The sequence below is a fragment of the Phalaenopsis equestris genome, unplaced genomic scaffold, assembly GCF_001263595.1.
Source record: "Phalaenopsis equestris unplaced genomic scaffold, ASM126359v1 Scaffold000250, whole genome shotgun sequence".
In the NCBI taxonomy this organism is placed as follows: domain Eukaryota; kingdom Viridiplantae; phylum Streptophyta; class Magnoliopsida; order Asparagales; family Orchidaceae; genus Phalaenopsis; species Phalaenopsis equestris.
Window position 1 is genome coordinate 354,307 of NW_018164692.1, and position 19,369 is coordinate 373,675.

The 19,369-nt window shown below is 36.7% G+C and overlaps 1 protein-coding gene across 1 annotated transcript in view; it reads right to left on the reverse strand.

Moving 5' to 3' along the window:
* The window catches only part of LOC110024129, a 27,486-nt gene extending 20,307 nt beyond the window's left edge, over window positions 1-7,179 (reverse strand). The window contains exon 1 of the mRNA XM_020723912.1: window positions 6,284-7,179. Coding sequence (XP_020579571.1) covers window positions 6,284-7,012 — 729 coding nt within the window. The 5' untranslated portion in view covers window positions 7,013-7,179. The remainder of the gene's footprint in view (window positions 1-6,283) is intronic.
* Window positions 7,180-19,369: the final 12,190 nt, after the last annotated feature.

Here is a 19,369-nt window from a genome sequence, read left to right on the forward strand (position 1 = left end):
TTGGGAGTGCTCTTGACCCCAGAACAGGCACCTACACCTGAATCTCTGGTTATGGGTAGTCTACGTAGGTATTCTTTCGCGGATATCGATTTAAGGTGCTTTCGCCCGATCTTGTTTGGACGGACACTCTTAACCTATCCTTGCGAGGTTTACCGCACGTAGGCTCTCCACGTTTTGTGTTTTCTCTTATTTGTCGCTTTGTCGTATGTCTCTTTTTATTCGGTTCCTCTCCTCTTTGAATCATTGATCTGATTCAAAATGGAGATTTATTCGAATATGGGAAGTATACGACGATCGACAAGCTGGCGACTCCTTCTAAAATAAAAGAGAGAAAAACGAACGAAAACAAAGACTTGGAAGGTCATGGCTGAGACAGAGATATGCTTAAAGCTGAAATGTCTGAGATCTGACCATGGTGATGAATACATTGATGGTTGGTTCAAGGGGTTCAATACTGTGCAGCTCAGGGCATCAGAATGGAGAAGACCATTCCAGGGACACCATGGCAAAATAGTGTTGCAGGACGCATGAACGGAAAAATTAATGAGCGGGCTAGAAGCATAAGATTGCACGAGGGACTACCACCTACTTTCTAGGCAGAAGCAGTTAGTACTGCAGTTTATTTAATAAATAAAAGGTTATTTGTTCCATTAAACAGTGAATTACCTGAAGAAGTCAGGAGTGTGAAAGAGGTTAAATTTTCTCCCCTTAAGACTTTTGGATGTCTTTCTTATATTCTCATTAATTCTGATGCTCGTAAACTTAAGGCTAAGTCAAAAAGTGTTAATTCATTAGCTATGGAGACGAGACATATGGGAATCGTTTCTGGGATGATCAGGGTAAGAAGATCATAAGGAGCAGGAGCAGGAATGTGATTTTCAATGAAAAGGTTATGTACAAGGACAAGTTAAGTACAGTTTCTGAAACAGCACTGCAGAAATCTGAGTTGTTAAGATTTGATGATTTACCAGAGATCATTGTGCATGACAGAGATGCAAGTGACGAGGAGCGTGGATCTGAGGCATCCACTCCTATTGTTCCACAGTCAGTTTCAGAGCAATCTACCCCTGAAGTTGCAATTCGCATGTCAGAAAGGGTGAGACGTTCTCCACAGTGTTATTCTCCAACTTTGAACTACATTCTGCTGACAAATGATGTAAAGCCTCAGAGTTATGAAGAAATCTTGCAAGATGAAAATTCAAGCAAGTAAAAGCTAGTCATGAAAAAGGAGATAGATTATCTACTAGAAAATCAGATTTAGAGTTGACAGAACTTCCATATGGGAAGAAGGCACTACACAACAAGTGAGTGTACCGAGTGAAGATTGAGCATGATGATAGTAAGAGGTACAGAGCTAGACTTATTGTAAAGAGTTTTCAGCAGAAGCATGATATTAATTATTCTGAGATTTTCTCTTCGGTGGTGAAACTTACAACCATCATAATGGTACTGTCTCTAGTGGCTACTGAAGATCTTTTCCTTGAGCAATTAGATGTGAAGACAGTTTTTCTTCATGGAACCTTGAAAAAGACATCTATATGCACCAACTTGAAGGGTTCATAATACAGGGAAAGGAAGAGTAGGGTTTGCATATTGAAGAAGAGTTTGTATGACCTGAAGCAAGCTCCTAGACAGTGGTACAAGAAATTTGATAATTTCATGCACAATGCAAGGTACAGCAGATGTCAGACAGATAACCGTTGATATGTTAGGTATTTTGATAATTCTTATATCATCATTCTGTTGTATGTGGATGATATGCTTATTATAGAGGCTACTATTGATGAGATCAATAATCTAAAGGAGCATATGTCAAAGCACTTTGCAATGAAGAATTTGGGAGCGGCAAAATAAATTCTTAGTATGAAAATTGTCAGAAATAGAGTCAGATGTATGTTGAGACTCTCTCAGACTGAGTATGCGAAAAAAGTACTAAGCAGGTTTAACATGAATAAGGCCAAACCAGTTGGCACACCCTCGGGAAGTCACTTCAGACTCAGCAAGAATCAGTCACCCTAGTCAGAGAAGGAATGAGACCACATAAGTAAGATTCCTTATGCTTTAGCTATTGGTTCACTTATGTATGTTATGGTTTGCACCAAACCGGATATTGCCCATGCAGTGAAAGTTGTTAGCAGATACATGAGTAATTAAGAAATGAACATTGGGAAGCAGTGAAGTGGATCTTAAGGTACCTAAAAGGCTCTTCAGAAACTTACTTGTGTTTCTCAGGAAAGAGTTCAGAGGTACAGGGCTATGTTGATGCTGATTTAGCTGGAGACATTGATAACATAAGAAGTACTACAGGCTATGTTTATATAATTGGTGGCACTGCAATATCATGAGGCTCTAATCTGCAGAAGACAGTTTCATTGTCTAGAAGACAGTTTCATTGTCTACTTGTCTACTACAGAAGCTGAGTATATAGCAGTGTCAGAGGCTGCAAAAAAGATGATATAGCTACAGGACTTCTTAGAAGAATTGGGCAAGAAGAATCAGAAGGGCAGTCTCTATAGTGATAGTTAGAGCGCCATATTCTTTGGTAGGAATCCAGCATTTCAGTCCAGGACTAAGCACATTCAGATCAGGTATCACTTCATAAGGTCATTGTTGGATGACGGACAGTTGTTGCTTGAGAAAATTTGTAGGAGTCAAAACTCTGTTAATATGTTGACAAAGGGTGTTACTCATGAGAAACTGAAGTTGTGCGCAGCTTCAGTTGGTTTTCTAGCTTGAAGATAGGGGCATTGAGTTGCAGATGTGGAGGATATCATGTTGAAGAAAATGGTTGCACCGTCAATGGAAGATATCAGATTGAGGAAGAAGAAGTTGTAGCCTATGTATCGGTCTCAAAGTGCGAGATTTGTTGAGTGTGGAGCCCGGTTAAAAAAAAACTAAAATATATTTCTGTTTGCCGTCTCTTTGAACCGTTCCCGCCTCCCATCCTCTTAGCTTTGGTGGGTCCCACCATTTCTATAGAAATAGAAGAAGGAATTAAAATCAAAATTAACTGGCTACTCTTCTGTAACCTCCTCTTTCAGCCTAACAGAGAAGAGAGTTTCGGGATTTCCTGGTGTGACCGAAATCCAAGTCTGCATAAGAAATTGGAAGGCTTCGTTCTTCTTTATTTATACTTCATCTTCAGCAATCGATTGTTCGCTTGCAATCGAACCAAAGAAGAACAAGAAGAGAAGTGTCTAAACTCTAAGAGCATTGCTTCTCCTCCATTTGTTTGGACCTGTGAAGGAGGTGCAGGCGTGAAAAGCATTTTGAGCTTTCTCTTTGTTTTCTTTGGAGTTCTCTTCGATTGTGTGGTGACTCTCCGGTAGAGAGAAGAGGAGAGTGAGGAAGTGAGACTTTCTCTTATAAGTCAAGACGATCGACGGTGTAATTTCCTCAATTAATAAAATCTTCTGCAGCTCCGTGGATGTAGACAATTCACCGAACCACATAAATCTGTGTGTTTCACTCTTGTTCTTTTCTGGTGTGAATATTCTAGTTCTATTTTTTCACTTCGTCGTCGATTGTTCTATTTTAAATATACCACAACAGAAATATGAGGCGGTGTTGTTTTTTGCCACTGTTTTTTAGTCATGGATGCTGGAAATGAAGGGAATCATCATTGAGGGGGAGAATGAAGAGGACATTAATTCCTTTCAGAAGGGCATGAAAATTAAGGTTTGGCAACAAAACCACAGATTGAGCTTGAAACTGACGTTTCTCTCTAATTTTAGACAGGTTATTTTTTTATTTTCATATAGAGAATTAACAAAGAGGCCCATTTTTGTATCAGGCTTGCTTTGGATAGATCTTTCTTTTGGGAGGATCACACTTGTGACCCCGATTTTTTTTTGCGTGGTTGAGGAAGATGTCAATCAAGCTGCCTTTTTTTGTGTAGTTGTTATAGCTCTTTTTTTGTACCTTTTGATTTTGTTTTAATGCAAAATGTGCACTCTTAAAATAAAACACTTAACTTAGTTTTAAACTTCTCGTTAAAGCCCAACATTTTGTGTCATAAAGCATTGCAGGTTTCACCACCAACTTATAAAATTCTCCTTTCAAGTCTAAGTGTGTATATATATATATATATATTGTTTCTCTTAAGAAAAAAATTTTGTTTAACTTTAAAATGGTCTTTTATGGTATTAATTAATCTCAAACAACATAATTCAGAAGATCTACCGAGATAATAATCAACATGAAATACAAACAGAGTAACAAGGCCATACATTTTATGTGAAACGTGGCTTTAAAAGGAGTTTATACGCTATTCATTTATGTCAATGGCCTCATCATAAGAGTATAGAGATTTTAAATATGATGTTACAATAATTTGAAGTCACAAAATAAAATAACTTGAATTACTCCATTGGTATTGAGGTTGCACACCCTTGACATAAGATCTCTATATCACCAAAAAAAAAAAATGCATGACATACATAATAAAAGAAACAAGCAAGTTGGAGTGCAAGCCTTGTCAAAAACCCTATAAATTTAATCATAAACTTAACGAAAGATGCTTCAAAAAACATAGGGATAGAAAACCTATTACCAAAGACTAAAGTAGTTTATCACAAACTAGACCTGCCATAGTCTATATTGTTGGTATGGTAAATCAATTCATGCAAAATTCTAATGAATCATATCTAGGAGTTACACATTGACTTTTATAATACATGAAAAGAAACCTACATAAAATAATTTCATTCAAGAGCAGGAAAATCTAATGCTTGAAACTTAAGTTTTTGATTATACAGTGTCAATGATTAATAGGATAATTTTAGAATATTGCACATCCTTAGAAGAAAAATATATAATTTGAATAAGTAATAAAAGGGTAGTGGCAAAATCTAGTGCAAAAGCTGAATTTAGATCTATGGCATATAAAATCTATATATTAAAGTGGCTGAAAATTATCCTAAAAAATTTAAAGATTGAATAAAAAGGTCCTATCAGGCTTTATTATGACATCAAAACAGTCAATAATATTGTACATAATCTGTGCAATATGAATAAAGAAAAAATATTGAAGTTGATAGCATTTTATTATCATAAAAATGCTACTAATTATTCTCAGCTTATGACCACAGATGCACAACTTGTTGACATTCTCATCAAAGGATTATAAGGACAATAACTTAAAAGATCGGAATTAATAACATAAATTCATTTGCATAATTTAGCCTCTAACATATCTTTCTTGACTACTACAATCACATCTATCAGCTTCCTTATTCTCTTCAAACGGCCTCATTAATCCATGGGATTATTGTTGTAAGTTATAAACTCACCAATCAATGGATCATCATAATTATAATTAACTCTATAATTTTTATTTCCTAATTATTATATATTTTCTTCAATAGGTTTCCTTGGACTTTAATAAATTTGGCACAAATTATGAAATGAAACATACAATAAATTATCTTCAACAAATCAACTATTAAAGTTGCACATAATTCTATGAAATATGATTGAATAAAAAGCATTGAAGTAGATAGATATTTTATTATTATAAAAGAAGCTAGATAATAGTATATTTTATATTCAGCTTGTCCCCGCAGATGCACAACTTGTTGACAATCCTATTAAAGAATTATCACAACAAATAACTCACAAATTGGCATACAAGCTTTGAATGAACAACATCTATTTATTTGCTTACGGAGGATTATGACGAAATAAAATTCCATCAATTCAGTCTCCAACATATCAGCACTAACTCCTGCGATCCCATATGTCAGCTTCCGCATTCTCTTTATGTCGTCTCATTGATCCATAAAATTATTGTCGCCACCTCACCAATCCATGAAACATCATTTTACATTTTCTATTTCCTATTTATAGTTAGCTTCAACCTTTAAGTTTTCCTAGACATTACTAAATTTAGCACAAATGATGAAATGAAAAATACAACAAATTATCTCCAACTTTAATCAGCTAGTTCAAGTAAAATGAATGAATTGACATAAATTTCAGAATCAAAGTTAAGCTTATCTTTTCATAAGCTTATATTTTTTAGAATAATGAAGTTTATCTTTTCATAGCTCATGTATGTAAAGTAATTAACTTCGTTCTTCATAATTAGAAAAACTAAAGGTAAACTAAAGTACATTAATCATCATTAAATTTATACTCCTGATTAAACTTATGTTTACAAAATAATTAAGCTAATTTTGCATGGTTAACTAAATTTAAAATGAAGTAAAGATATGGCAAGTTAATGGCAGTTAATTAAGAGTCGAAATCATAAGAAAATGCGATATGTCAAAAAGAAATTTACTTCATTCTGCAACTTAGCATTCTCGTTCAGCTCCTGCCCTTTCAACACGGCCAGAGGCCGCAGCCTCACGGTCCTCTCCTTCTCTTCAACAAACTTTTCTACCAAACCCAATTTTCTCTTCTTCCTGCTCACATTCCACATTTTCTTCTCCCTTCCTTTCCACACCATCCCCTTTCTGAAATTTTTTTCCGTCTTCCACCCCGGCGAGCTGGTATCAATCACCGTCACAACCGTGCCAGTAGAAACCGATGGATCCCAACCCGCTGCATGCCCTGGGTTCGCCCGCATCCTCTTCATCTTCTTCGGACCCCTCTTCGCTTCGGCGATGCTATTGTCGGCGCTGGAAGGTGACATCGCCGAAGCCCCGCCATCCGCACTGGCGGAAGCTGAAGAGACGCACGCCCTAGGATTCAGCTGCTTCCGCGCCCCTTTCAGGTTTGCAATTGAGTTGCGGGTGTCTCCCATAACGAAGAGCTCGGAGAGAACGTTGCTCATCAGAGAAAATAGGCACTGCTCCTTCTCTAAGAAGACCCTCTTTCGGGACTGCAGCTTCATCCCGCTGAGAGGGGGATCAACGGCCTCTGGATTCGAAGGAGTGGGCTTAGGTTTAGAGTTCGAGTAGAGAAAGTGATCGAGATCGAGGTCGGCGGGGACGGTGAAACCCTTGGAGGTGTAGAGGCGATCAAGCCAGCTGAGGGTGGATCTTGATGTGGGGATTGAGCAGAGCATTTTTGGAGGTTTGAAGACTGATTTGCAGGATGAGCCCGACGAGAGTTGCGTAACTGCGAGAAGAGGGCGGCAGCCGAAAGAAAGAACAGTGGGCGGAGAGCTAAACAGCTGCGGTGCTTTTTCAAACGCGGAGAATGGCGTTTATTGTCTTCGCTTCGTTCCGGATAAACAGGTTTTTTTTTTTTAACATGTTCATGTTTTATCCTGCATTATAAACAGGTTCATAATACTTGAATAGTAATGCAAATAACACCGCAAAAAAATAGTGAATCAACGCCATTCACGCAGTTTTTTGGTATTATGGGTGAGTTACGTGGTATTATTCAAACTTAGTATTATTCACGATATTATTCGTATGATATTATTCGTATCTTTTTTTAGTCATAGATTCGTAATATTTTCCCGTGTTATTTATGGTAGTATTCAAGTGTTATTTTGGTGTTATTTACGCTGTTTTTTACTATTATTGGTAAGTTAATTGATGTTATTCAAACATTTTGCCGGAATCGGTATTACTCGAGTTTTTTTTCCGATATTATTTAGTTTTTATTGCTTATTATGCTCATTGTTTATTATTTTTATAATTATGGTAAATTTTTTATTGGAAGATTTGCATCCATAGCACCCAATTTTTATATATTTAAATATCTATCACCTAGATTTTAACTCATACCAATCACCTTATTTATGCATGCTAAGGTATATTTCACTTCTTGAAAAATAAAATGATGATATAAATTTTGAAAATTAGTAATCAAATAGATAATTTAGAGTATGTTTGGGGCAGCTACGGTTGCGCTGCCACATATACAATGACCTCATCATAATGTCACGTGACACCTCCTCATTGGAGTACTGATGCATCAGTACTCCTGAGGTAATATTTTTTCGCTGCATAGGAAGCTGATTGTCTGTTTGTTGCAGCTGTGTGAAAACAACTGTGAAGTAATCGTTTCTAAAAAATGATCATTATGTCGTTCTTTCGTAAAGTTGTTTAAAACAAAACTGTGATGGTCATATATTTGATACTTTAGGAGCAAAAATTCATTTCAAAACAGAACAAAAATTCATATACACAACTCACTTAACAGTGAGTACCGAAAGTGCTAAAGAAAAAAGAAAAAATAATAATAAAATTACAAGTAAAATAATCATGATATTATTTTTAACATGAATGTGATGTATGTCTCGTCCTAAACTGTCATCCAATGATGTTATCAATTCGTGATCATTTTCGTCAGTGGAAGCAACTTGACCGTCAGCTCATCAGAAGAAGTCACATTTTTATGCGAGACTCCGTGCGCATCTTTAAAACTGTCGACTGTAGCTATAGGGCTGACGTGACATCAGAAAGGAAATCTCTTTCTAAAATTCATCTTCCCTGAAAGCAGCGAAACAGATCCTTTAGTCAATTATTTTAAGCTGGAAACTATCTAAAAAAAAGATGACAACAAGAAGAGAAATATATCGAAACTGGTCAACCTCAACTATCAGTGACAATTCTAAAACATCATAGAGTGAAAACACATAAATACAGTATTTCTAAAAGTTATCCCCAAATTCCAAATAATTATATTACCATTTCAATCAAATTTCAATCATAACAAAGAAAAAAAGAACACTTCCAAATTAATGAATTTAAGTATTTACATACATACATACCACACAATTTTTAGGTATTTACTAATTTCTAAACTTTGATATTTACACGTAAAACTTCAGAGTCACAATCACACCAAATTTAGGAGTGAGATATGTAAATACATAAGAACTTGACGGCATGCATGCACATCCTCCTTTAAAAAATCAAAGCTATGAGGAAAGCATAAAGACATAAATAATATGTCATCATAAGAACGCATAAGAACCATATAGCAGAGAATCACGGTTGCCAAAAGGACTTAAAAGCAAACTTGTATATGTACAAAAGAAGGTCAAAAGAGAGGTCATCAATAAGAAACCAAACATGCATAAGATCATCATGCCCTTCTCAAAAAATCTATCCAAGAATCAGGTAGCCACCAGATCCAAAGCATCCAAAAGAAAAAAAAATTATTATTGCTTCTTCGAGGAAGAGAAACCGGGCTGCGTGAGAGAGTCGTGAGGACATGAAGAAGAGGACCTGCGTATTGTAAGCCATCGGGGAAGAGGAGGAGGACGACTATCGGAGAAGAGGAGAGGGGAGAAGATCATCGCTTGCGGCTTCACGAGGAGATTTCTTTCATTGAGCGCAGCGTAAAGGAGCGCACGAGGGTAAAAAGCCGATGAAAATGTTGGGCCACGGGTCGCTAGGCACGTTCCGCGTTACCGTAAATAGGGGTGTAAACGAACCGAACAGAGTTTGTGTTCGTGTTTGGTTCATTTGAAATTTAGTTTGTTTGAAATAAGCACATGTTTGAAATTGTTCGTGAAGTCACTGTTCGCATTCGTTTCTTAACGAACGAGCTGAACGCGAGTTGTTCGCGAAATACGAGCCAGTTTGACATCCCTAGTATTAATATATATAAATAATATATTATATTCATTATATAACTTATATTATATAAATATATAATATTTGTATTAGTATATTACTAATATAGTATATTAATATATTATTATTATTAATTTATTATAAATTATAAATTATAAAATTTAATTTATTAAGATATCATAAATTTTTTAGATATAATTATTTTAAATTATTTTATATTTTGAACAATAGCGATTCGAACACGAATAAACACATCACTATTCGTGTTCGGTTCATTTAATTAACCGAACGAAAAAAAATTGTTCATGTTCGTCTCGTTTGCTTATCGAACGAATCGAACACAAACTTATTGACTATTGACGAACCGAACACACCGAACACGAACTGTTCGCGAACAACGAGCTTTTTTGACATCCCTAACCGTGAAATCGCGACACGTTACGGCAGGAAAGTCGCCCCAAACAGGAAATAAAAGCGGTGTGGTGCCGCGCAACAACCAAGTCGTCACCCCAAACACACAACCTTAATTTAAATAATATTATGTCAAAATTAATAAATTAAGATTGTACTAAAAATTAATAACAAATATTAGCATATTTATTATAGTTATGATAAATCAATCGTAAACAACATTACTGCACGAGTAAAATAGTCATTTATCCAGAAACAACTGCAAATCAGCTGTTTTTCAAACGCAAAAATCAAACAGACAGTTAACTTATCTGGATCAGCTGTTGAACAATAGCTTATCTGGATCAGATGCTTATCAACATATTATCAATAATCTGCAACTGCCACAAACAGACCCTTAGGGTGCGTTTATTTGAGTTTTTAAAATTTTCTTTACAAACTAATTATGTTTAAAGAAAAAAATATTACATCAGGACTCCGCACATAGAGTTACGAGCAGAGTTTGATGAAATTACGCCGTGGAGGTGATCGGCCCGATAACACAAGTGAATAATTCTCTCGTGTTATTTTGTGTTATTCAGCTGTTATTGTATGTTATTTAGGTGTTATTGTGTTATGAGAATATCCCTGATATTATAATAACACAATAACACATCAATAATACTTGATAACGCACAATAACACATGAAAAACACACAATTACACATGAATAACACAGAATGAATATTCCCTTGTGTTACCGGGCATAATTTTTTTTCTACGTGGCGTGATTTCATTGGACTCCGCACGTAACTCTACGTGCGGAGTCCTGATGTAATATTTTTTCATGTTAAAAAATTATTCCGTGCGGACACCGCTTGCAGAGATGCATGCGGTGTCCGATCTCTGTCGTCGATAACCGCTTCGGTGATATATTTTTTTTTTAAATTGGAAGTGGATCCCATCGAAGCGGTGATCGACGGTAGAGATCGGATCTCACCGAAGCGGTGATCGACGGTGGAGATCGGACACTGCATGCGTCTCTGCATGCGATGTCCGCACCGAATAATTTTTCGAGGGGGTAGAACCACGATCTCGTGAGCCTTGTTTATTCACAACCTTCATTCCTCCCAAACCTCTGTTTGAGACCAATCTAGTTAAACATATGATACAATTGCCTTAGATGAAAAATTATTGCATACGGACACCGCATGCAGAGATGCATGCGGTGTCCGATCTACACCGTAGATCACGGTGATCTACGGTGAGGATGTATTTCGGTGACCCCACTTTAATTTTTTTTTTAAATAAAAAATTGATTGCATCCTCACCGTAGATCACCGTGATCTACGGTGTAGATCAGACACCACATGCATCTCTGCATGCGGTGTCCGTATGCAATAATTTTTCGCCTTAAACACGAAAAAATATTACATCAGAGCTCTGCACGTAGAATTACGTGCAGAGACCAATGAAATCACGCCATGTAAAAAAAAAATTCTGCCTGGTAACACAAGGAAATATTCCTCCTGTGTCATTCAGGTTTAATTGTGTGTTATTCAGGTGTTATTGTATGTTATTCATGTGTTATTGTGTTCTGAGAATATTCTTGAAATTATAATAACACAATAACACATCAATAATACTTGAATAACACACAATAACATCTGAATAATACACAATTACACCTTAATAACACAAGATGAATATTCCCTTATGTTACCGGACAAAATTTTTTTTTTTCACATGGCGTGATTTCATTAGACTATGCATGTAATTTTACGTGTGAAGTCCTAATATAATATTTTTTCGTGTTTAAGGCACTTGCACCATAAGTTTAACTAGATTGGTCCCAAACAGAAGTTTGGGAGGAGTGAAGGTTGTGAATAAACAAGGCTCGAGGGATCGTGATTAGTTAAACATATGGTACATACATTGTACCCCCTCAAAAAATTATGTCGTGCGGACATACAGTGTACGACTTCCAAATTATGAGAAAAAAAATCCCACCGAGGTCGGACACACCGCACGGAATAATTTTTCCCTCGCCTCACCCGCAAACTCGAATAGGCCACCTGGCCTCGCCTTGCCTCGTTTCGCCTCTCTATGCTTGCAAGCTCGAGTATGATTTGTGCCCTAATGCTCTCGCCTTGTTCTTCTGGAGCTCGTTTGGCCCGATCTCATCTCTCCTTATTCTTCTTCGCTCGTATGGTAAATTCTGCACCATTTTTCTTCTCCCCCATTTTCTTCCCAGACATCCTTCTTCTACCGCATTTCACTTTTACGTCATTCTTCTACTCTACTATTTCACTTCTCTCACCATTATCTTCTCTGCCCTTTAATAGCTTTTCATGGGACAACTTGTGCTTTTTATGTTTGTTCATATGTTTGGAACATATGCTCGGAACATGTGTTTGGAAATGTGTTTAGATAAGTGCAAAATATAACTTGTGATATTTTTTCCACTAAAATTGGTTTTTTGCTTCTACCACTGGATTACAGTTTGCATATGGCTACACTCGGGCATAAAATCATGTGATGGAAATTGGAAACTTATGAGTGTTCTTATAATTTTTAAATTGGTGTATAATATATCTATATGAAGTTATGCATTTAGAATTTCAATTATAACAATTGACTCTGCTTTTCTACATGAATGATTACTGATTGGATACCTGGTTGAACTTACTATGTTTATTAGTGATGCTTTCTTTCGGTTGCTAGATAAAAGTGCACCATTTCAGATTTTGGAAATTAATATATTATTTTGTTGATGAAAGAAACCACTCTATATTTTTTACGTACAAAGAGATGGCCTTTTTGCCAAAATTATGAGTTGAGAACTCACGATTGTGATTTTTTGTGATAGATCTGCTCAATGTAATAGTATCAAGATTCCTTTCATTTTAATGAGACTAGCATGTTTCATATCTACTCAATGAAAGAAGCCAACTTTATGCCTAATCTCTTACATTAATATCAATTTTGGATGGCACCATATCTTCAAATCTTTGTTATAGTACCGAGATTCCTTTCATTATAAAGAGAGTAGTATGACTCTAATAGTTTGTTAGTTGCTTTTTGAAATTCGTTGATTCACTATAATTTGATAGTCATTGAATGCATCAAAGTTTTTCTTGGAAATTCATTGATTGTCACCTTTATGAATAAAAGTGGGAAAGGTTATCTGCCCACTACAACTTATAATGCTGGTGGTTAACCTTCGATGTGCCACAAGTTTCCAAAGTAATAGAATGTGGTACAATTACTAGTTTATCGGGCATTGATGTGACAAGACTTTCTCTGAAAACTTTTACTGTTAATAGCATTTGTGATTTACCTACAAACTGTTAGCGCTGGAGCCCGCTTCCGATCCCGCTCCCGCATGTCGCGCCCGATCACGAATCATTGCGATTGCTCCCGCTCCACTGTTGCGATACCTGCTCCCGCCGCTCCCTGTTCTCAATTGCGAAGAGTCGCGCCTCCCTGCTGTTCGTGAAACTGTTCCCGCGAACCTTACCCGCCTCCCATCTTCTTTAAGTTGCGAACAGAAGAAAAGAGAGTTTCTAAGTCACGATTGTGTTCTTCTTCGGACTTCCACAAGATAGTGGAAGGGCTTCATTGGGATAGAGGAAGTAAATTGTAATAAGTAGTTCCTTGCAGCAAAAGGAAGAAGAAAGAAGAAGAAGAAAATTGTTCTCCCTTGACTTCTTCTTGGTGACTTGTGACTGAAGAGAAATTGAGTTTATTTCTCTTATAATTTTATCTTCTTCGGTACATCGCGGTATATCTCGGTGTAGAGAGAGAAGAAGATAGAGCAACGAAGTGAGAGATTTCTCTTATAAGTTGAGGTGATCGACTGGTGTAAATTTCTCAAGTAGTAAAATCCGCTGCAACTCCATAGACGTATGCAATTTGCCGAACCACGTAAATCAGTGTGTTTCGCCGTGTTACTGTTTTCTGATGTGAATTTTGCTAGTTCTATTTTTCGCTTCGTTGATCGTTCTCCTGTTTGATTTATACATATGCCACATTATCTGATATATTTAGATCTTCTAACAACTAGTATCAGAGTTTTGTTCGAATCTGAGGAAGAATGATGACTGCAGATAAGTGAAGGTTTTAAGGATCAAGAAATTTGATGACACAGATTTTAGTTATTAGAGGATGCAGATAGAGGACTATCTCTATGAGAAGAAACTTCATCTTGTGTTATTGGGGAAAAGACCTGAAAGAATATATGAAGCTAAATGGAATCTGTTGGACGATCGATAAGTTCTAGGAGTTATTCGATGAACCCTATCGAGTTCCGTTGCACACAATGTCGTCAAGGAGAGAACGACTGCAGATCTCATGACAGTTTTATCAGGTATGTATGAAAAACCATCAGCGAGTAACAATGTGTGTTAGATGAAAAAATTATTCAACTTGAATACGACGGAAGGTGTTTCTGTTGCTCAACACCTGAATGATTTCAATACTATCACAAATCAATTGTCGTCTGTTAAAATTGATTTTGATGATGAGATATGTGCGCTGAGATTGTTGGCATCGTTGCCAAATAGTTGAGAAGCCATGAGAATGACAGTTAACAATTTTGTAGGTAAATATAAACTGAAATGTGATGATATTCGTGATTTAATTTTGACTGAGGAGGTGCGCATAAAAGATTCCAGCGAGATCTCAGGTTCGAGTTCGACACTGAATGTTGATTTTAGAGAGAGATGACATGACAAGAACTCAAATCGAGGGAGATCAAAATTAAAGTCTGGTCAGCATGCAATCTGCTGGAATTGTGGCAAGACTGACCACATGAAGAGGAACTGCAAGAATCCCAAGAATATGGAGAATGATAGCGCAAATGTGGTATCTGAAGAAGTACGGGATGCACTATTGCTGGCAGTTCGTAGTTCTGTTAATGATGGAAGTGAAGAGGATAGTGGGCTCTGGGCACACATTCCTATTGTTCCACAAATAAATGATGAAGAACCAAAGAGCTATGAAGAAATCTTACAAGATGAAAGTTCGGACAAGTGAGAGCTGACATAATTTCCACCAGGGAAGAAGACATTACACAACAAGTGGGTGTACCAGGTGAAGACTGAGCATGATGACATTAAGAGGTACAAGACTATACTTGTTGGAAGAGGCTTTCAGCAGAGGCAGGATATGACCCATACAATGGGAGTTGTAAGCAGAGATAAGAGTAATCCAGGAAATACCTTAGAGGTGCAATGTTATTTGGACCCTACTGATATGTTGATTGAGGGTGTTACTCTTGAGAAACTGAAGTTGTGCACAACTTCAGTTGGTCTTTTGGAGTGAAGACAAGATTTTGAGTTGCCGAGGTGGAGAATTCAAGCTGGAGGATTCATAGTGGAGGATTCATGTTTGAAGAAAATGGCGACACCGCTAGTGGAGGATATCTGTTCGAGGAAGAAGACGTTGTAGTCTGTGTATCGGTCTCCGGGTGGGAGATTTGTTAGCGTTAGAGCCCGATTCCGATCCCGCTCCCGTCTGTTGCGCCTGATCGCAAATCATCGCTATTGCTCCCGCTCCACTATCGCTATACCTGTTCCCGCCGCTCCCTGGTCCTGATTCGCTAAGAGTCGCGCCCCCTGCTGTTCGCGAAACTGTTCCTGCCTCCCGTCTCCTTTAAGTTGCGAACATAAGAAAAGAGAGTTTCTAAGTCACGATTGCGTTTGTCTTCGGACTTCCACGGGACAGTGGAAGGGCTTCCTTGGGATAGAGGAAGTAAAGTGTAAGAAGTAGTTCCTTGCTGCAGAAGGAAGAAGAAAGAAGAAGAATAAGATTGTTCTCCCTTGACTTCTTCTTGGTGGTTTTTGGCTGAAGAGAAATTGCGTTTATTTCTTTTGTAAGTTTATCTTCTTTGATTTATCTTGGTGTAGAGTTTCTTCGGTGTATCTCGGTGTAGAGAGAGAAGAAAAAAGATAGAAGAAGAAGGAGCAACGAAGTGAGAGATTCCCTTTGTAAGTCGAGGTGATCGACTGTCGAGGTGATCGACTGATGTAAATTTCTCAAGTAGTAAAATCCTTTGCAACTCTGTGGATATAGACAATTTGCTGAACCTCGTAAATTTATGTGTTTCACTGTGTTACTGTTTTATGGTGTGAATTTTTTTTCGTTCTATTTTTCTCTTCGTCGATTGTTCTTCTGTTTGATTTATACATATACCAAATCATCTGATATATCTAGATCTCCCAACACAAACATGTGTGATTTCTTACAAAATTTTGTGTAAATGCACAAGTACTTTGTGGTTTGTATGTAAATCCCTTTTATTTTTTTTTTTTTGTTAGATTTCATTTAAGTTGGTCTTCTGAAGTTATCAAGCCGGAAGATCTAACTTTCATAAATATTTCTAAAGAAATATCATGCGATCATCAATACATGTCATACTTCAAGGTCTATTGAAATATTTTTTATTTTCTTAAAAAATAAAGTCAACTTTCAAATTGAAAGTAATTATCATTTGATATAAGATTGTATCGGTGTTATTGATGAGACATGCTCATACATTTGTGTGAAATGATGATAAGATCACATATATTGGACGTTGTGATTCACCTACCCCGAATGTAATGACAGTATGCAACTTTAATATGTGTATTACATTCTTCGTGGCTAGTTGAGAAGACAGTGCTCTCGATAGTTGAATATTCAAGTTTACAACACAAGCTCGTACGCATAACTTTCCCTTGCCTCCTTAAGGTTGGATTATTTATCCTTAAACCTTATATTAATGTTTCATATAGTAACTCGCGGTTGACTGTTCTAACAGGAAATTATTATTTAGTAGATGTTGGATATCTATTAGAATGGAGATTTCTAAAACCATTTTCAAACACAAGATAACACATTCCAAAGTTTGAAATGACTAGTCAAATAGTGCAGTGTAGAAATGAAATGTTTAAGAAGTAACATTCCTCATTAAGGGGTGTGATCGAGAGACCATTTAAAGATTAGAAGAAAAAAATGGGTTATTCTACGAGATATGTTAGCATATTCTTTTGAGAAACAAATTAAAATTGTTGTTACAACAATGACACTTCATAATTAAGCATCTTTAATGAAATTACGCCTCGAATGTTTGGAAGCTTTTGCTTGCTAATATAAGGAAGATGCATATCTACTGTTGTTGACTTAAGCATTCGATGTTTTGGGTGTTGCAAGATGAAAAGTTCTTTTCTTGGAGAATGCGAGTGTATATGTAAGTAATGATATCCATATTGTTCTAATGGTGATGATGCGACATCTTTGGATGGCCAAGTCATTCTCAGGTAACCAGTGCTATCATTACCATTGAGATTTATGGATACTGATATGTGGAAATCTTGATTACTTATTGCCATATTTGAACCCGCACAGTAGAGTTATCTAATTGTACCTTTGAATTTGCAAAACAAAAAAAATGTGGTTTGGGAACATGCAGATTTGATGGTTATTTGAAATGTTTGAATATACATATTTGAGTGTTATGCATACAAATATAAGAGTTTTAGTGTCTGACATCTAAATACATAACAATGGTGTGAAATGCAAGTAAATGCCCCAAAATATAACCTGTGATGTTTTTTTCTTCTAAATTTGGTTTTTTGTTACTCTAAGGTTTAAAATCTTGCGTTGGAGACTTATGAGTGTTCTTGAATGCTTTGGTTAATATCTAATATTTATGTTGTCCTTAGAAATGAGAAATGACAAATGAGTGTTATGATGCAGAAGCTGGATTTACATGCATACCACACAATTTCTATGTATTTACATATATAACACTCAAAGTTTGATAATTCTATTTGTTGTTGGATGGTATTATCCTGACATGCTTTCAATTGGTTATTGTTTCATATTGACTTTACATATTATGGCGTTTAATATCTCGGTTTGAACTTGTAGCTGGAGCTTTACATATTTGTCTCATAATCTGATTATTTCTCATTATGTGGATGTCACTTATGTCTTTTCAGTTGTTTACCCTTTAATTGGCTGGTATATCCATGGATTTATGGATGTTCCCCACATTTGTGATACATCCTCGTCGGATTTATGGTTTTTTCTATAGTCATTTGTGGTTGGTTGTTTTGTGTAATATTCACTTGTTGTTTTGTGGGATATTCATTTTCCTGGTCGGACTCTATGAAGGGAAACTCGGTGGTATGTATGTAAGGGGTCTTTTATATTATATGCAATTTTCTTTTCCCATATTGCTTTTACTTTTGTTGTGCAATCACTTTCACAAGACTAGGTTGCCTTGGAATATCTCCATCATGCTTATTGTGATAGCATCACATGTCAGATAATTTGTATAACGTATTTATAACATTCTGTCGGCGTTTAAAAAGGGGGGAGTTACGTTTGGGGGTCGCCCGTAAGAAGCTGTCGGTCGCCGGAATCGAAATCCCGTCACCCGCTTCGGAAGGACTTTTTAATTTACATATATATATATAATTTTAGAAAAATACGAAATCAAACTGACCTCATATTTTCCACAGTTTAAATGAAAGAGCGCTCTGCCTCAAATCCTGTATCTACCCCGAAGAATAAATACAAGACCTGAGGATGAAGCTCGATCAAATAAACTAAGAAAGATATGACGTCCGTTTGGGTCTGCGAAACCATTTTATTTGCCGACAAGTTCCCCTATTTAATACAAATAATTAAATAGGGTTTATTTTAAGCTGGGTTCGGAAAAGCTCCCTATAAGGGCAAGCCCCTATAGTTAATTACATCTCAAATGACCGAGGTCACCTAAGAAAACTCTCGATAAAAATCAGGGGATAATGTCTTCAAAGAGGTCAAAAGGATAGGACTTTACAACGAAATCGGACGAAGAGGTGTGAAGGGGAAAAGCTCAAATCTGGAACATTGTTAAGGAATCCAAATGAAGAGAAACTAGGGGAAGCCACAGATCTTGAGGGGAACCTCAGTGACTTCCCAGTCTATCCTATGATTTGGCTCCAATTTTGAGAAGAAAATATTAAAGTGTTTTATCCCGCCAATTTTATTTAATTAGGGCTTATATTTGCGTGACAGGGTCACTCAAATTGCCTAGAAGATATGAGGGTTTACGTCGTATCAGGCGACAACCTCGGAACCTAGAACGAGTTTAGGGCTTAAATCGTACGGCAGAGCTATACGAATGCCTAAAGAAAAAAAAAGGTGGAGGATTTATGTTGCGCTAGGCAAACAACCTCAAAAACCTATGGATTGTTATTTAATTTCTAGGAAAAGGAAAGGTTTTGCTGGGGAAGACATGTTCTGCTGTTGAAGATAGCCGTGCTGCCCACTGCGCTAGCTCCAAGCTCCTTGACGTAACGAGTTTAAGTTTTCTAGGGTGTCCAGTCGTAGTATCAAATCAAACGGCCCTATGATTGTAGTCCTCTAAACATTCTATGTAAAAAAGGGTAAACATGTTTAAAGTTATAAAATGTAAAGCGTGCAATACAGGAATGAACAGTAGCATGCAAGTGGAGCAG